The sequence below is a fragment of the Mizuhopecten yessoensis genome, unplaced genomic scaffold (assembly GCF_002113885.1).
Source record: "Mizuhopecten yessoensis strain PY_sf001 unplaced genomic scaffold, ASM211388v2 scaffold1375, whole genome shotgun sequence".
Classification (NCBI taxonomy): Eukaryota; Metazoa; Mollusca; class Bivalvia; order Pectinida; family Pectinidae; genus Mizuhopecten; species Mizuhopecten yessoensis.
In genome coordinates this window covers 540,470-543,755 of record NW_018404015.1, presented here as the reverse complement: position 1 = coordinate 543,755, position 3,286 = coordinate 540,470, and the positions used below count along the sequence as shown (strand labels likewise).

Sequence of the window (3,286 nt, the reverse complement as noted above, 5' to 3'; positions counted from 1 at the left end):
ACATCATAACACACACGAATATAAGCCCCGAGTTTCCTCCCAACATCATAACACACACGAATATAAGCCCCGAGTTTCCTCCCAACATCATAACACACACGAATATAAGCCCCGAGTTTCCTCCCAACATCATAACAGGTTTGGTCTCCACCCACATGTCTAGATTTTACATCATTATGTTAAATATAGGTAAGTAACAAACAGCCGTACCTGACCTATATAGTTGTTTACGTACACAGTAAATAATCTACCAGTTAAATATTAATATAGGGCAACAAAATTCATAAAATGTATCTACTTAATTAACTTCAAGACTTAAAGAAAAAAGAAAGTATTTACCGTGAACATTTTCTTGTCATTTCTATCCTGTGTTGTCGTCTTGTCCCCTAACCATCTCCACTTTGGGGGGAGGGTCAGAGGTTTGATAATCTCACTAGTCCACTTCATAGCGTTAAATCAAAATGTTAGCCATTAGTCCGTAAAATTGGTAGCAATTGTGGTTATTCCCGTGTTTATAGCCTAAATACCGTTAGAAATTCCCCAGTCCCCCAGCTAACCATAAGCATCAGGTAGTATATTTTGTCAACACAGGTCTAAATTCCGAAGACAGTTGACAGCTGTCTGCCTGCAGCGTCTTTTTTACATGTACACCTAGCTTCTTCCTAATTCAGATGGTTAAATAGTCTCTTCATCACTCCTGTTCAGAATCACAAAGTGTGGCTGAGGTGTAGACAGTACCAAAGGAGAATTTGACAGCACAGGAATCTCCAAGTACACCACAACACAGCCTCAATCTTACTGGGTAATGCTCTGTGTAACCTTTCTGCACTGACTACATAATAAACAGGGCACTCCTGAACACATGGACTGGTCGGGATCTGTATACCTAACATGTCTACACCTCTGAACACATGGACTATAGTCCTACACCTCTGAACACATGGACTGGTCGGGATCTGTATACCTAACATGTCTACACATCTGCCAAAATACATGTAATGAATTAATTAAGGATCCCTGTTCCACCATACTGCCTTTTTGCCTATATGCAGTTTATATCCTTCCGTTAACATGTTTTGTTTTAACTGCACATAGCACATTTGGGCACTTATAACCGTCCTTAAATGACCAAAACTGTTGATAGGACGTTAAACAATTCTAAACCAAACCAAACCAAACCACTTCCATTTAAACTAGACAGCTCAATCAGTTGCAGCAATAGTAACCTGAAGTCCAGTGATCGAATCCTGGTCCAGCCTCGCTGAATTGTTTTTTACACTCAGAAATAAACCACTTATATCACATCTTTATCTTTTTCTCATTAAAATCCGGCAAGGAATGGATATCTTTTCAGCAACGATTTATTAAAGCTAAGTAGTCAATTGCCAGAAAAGTTTCCATTACTTAATTACATTTTTTGGTGGTTGTACAGGTTCCTTAATAACACAAAACAATTTTTTTTTCTCCAACCAGAAGGGAGATTGTTTTTTTGGTCTAATTTTTTAAGGAATATTGAAAAATATTTTTCTTACTTTTTAATCTTTTTTTAATCTTTATTTATTGATCCAAATTATTTTTCTTGATTAAGACAAAATCATTTTCCATAATAAAACTTTTTTATATATAAATATATATATACACTTCCATATGTAAATTTTATATATTGAAAAAAAATAAAAAAAATTTTTTTGTCAACCTCCAAACTTTTCGACAAAAAATTCATTAAGAAACACTTAAACATAAACAACTCAACCTAAAATTAACAATGTCTTTTTTTATAATTCATTAAAGAACTCAATGAGCAGCAATTCTGTCTAAAGTTAAATTTTGCTGATATTGTTTCGAATCCCATCCTAGCCCCGCTGATATTGTTTTGAATCCCAGTCTAGCCCCGCTGATATTGTTTACACTCAAAACACTGTTGTTGATTGTATTTTGTTTAATTTATCTTTATTTTTTTGCCATAAAAGCCCCGCAATGTATAGTTTACTTTTCAGAGATGATATATCGAAGTTTTAGTCTCATGCGGGAAAAAACAACTTCGTAATAGTTTTTGGCAGAGGTACGGGGATCCTTAATAAGATTTTGCAGGAATTCATTTTGTACATAATCATTCAGCATTTTACCATAACATTGCCCATAATCATTTTCATGTTTATCTTTTTTTCATAATATCGCCAGGCTACAATAAAACTTGTATGGTGTCCAGTTGTTACGGACAGAGTGGTATTGTTATTCTAATAAATTAACTCAGCTGTGGAATATTATCCATGGACTGCAGGTGCCTCGTTTTCATTCGACAGTATAAGCTTATAGACCTCTATATTTTTTATTACCTGTCAAAAGTTCATGATCAAAGACAAAGCATTAGAGAGACCTACGGTGACAGCCACGTAAATTAACTCATTCACCCCTGAAATCTCATAACAAGAGGCCCAGGGGCCTTAATAGCTCACCTGGTATTTTATTTTTCAATTTAAAACCTGCTGAGTACCATTCAGGTTTATCAAAGGAGTACAAGTAACAAAGTTGCATCTTCCATTTATAAATATTCAATTCCCTTTGCCCAAAGATTCTCTAAAACAAGTTTGGTTAGGTTAAAATCCCTTCAACGGTACAGAAGGAGAAGGATCTTTAATGTTTTCCTCTATTTCCCCTAATGGGCCCCACTAATCTGCCCCAAAGAAGGGGAATCCACACACCTCAGTTTAAACAAAATTGATTCTTTTCTCCCTAAGCATGCTTCAGACTGCATTTGGTTTAAATCCCTTCACTTGTATAGTAGGAGAAAAAAAATCCTCTATTTCCCCTATTGGGCCCCGCTCCTATGCCGCCAGAAGGCCCACACCCTCCGTTTATACAAACTTGAGTCTCCTTTGTCCAAAGATGCTCTAGGACAAATTTGGTCAAAATCCTTCAATTGGTTGAGGAGAAGATTTTTAAAGATTTACCTATTTTCCCCTATTTGGCCCCGTCCCTCTGCCCCCAGGGGGACCATACCCTCCGTTCATACAAAACTGAGAACCCTTTGGCCAATGATGCTCCAGACCAAATTTGGTCAAAATCCCTTCATCGGTACAAAAGGAGAAGGATATTTGATGTTTTCCTCTATTTCCCCTAATGGGCCCCACCCATCTGCCCTTAGAAGGAGGCCCACACACCTCAGTTTATACAAAATTGATTCTTTTGTCCCTAATCATGCTTCAGACTGCATTTGGTTAAAATCCCTTCACTTGTATAGCAGGAGAAAAAAAATCCTCTATTTCCCCTATTGGGCCCCGCCCCT

General features: G+C 36.9%; 1 protein-coding gene across 2 annotated transcripts in view; it reads right to left on the bottom strand.

Annotated features, from left to right (window-relative positions):
- The window catches only part of LOC110460438 (vitamin D3 receptor-like), an 88,762-nt gene that overhangs the window by 54,775 nt on the left and 30,701 nt on the right, over positions 1-3,286 (bottom strand). Inside the window, exon 1 of one of the 2 annotated variants that reach the window (XM_021513331.1) lies at positions 340-813. The exons of the other annotated variant lie outside the window; for it this stretch is intronic. Within the exon in view, the coding sequence (XP_021369006.1) occupies positions 340-447 (108 nt within the window). The 5' untranslated portion in view covers positions 448-813. Of the gene's footprint in view, positions 1-339; positions 814-3,286 lie in introns of those variants that run through there. 2 annotated transcript variants of the gene reach the window in all.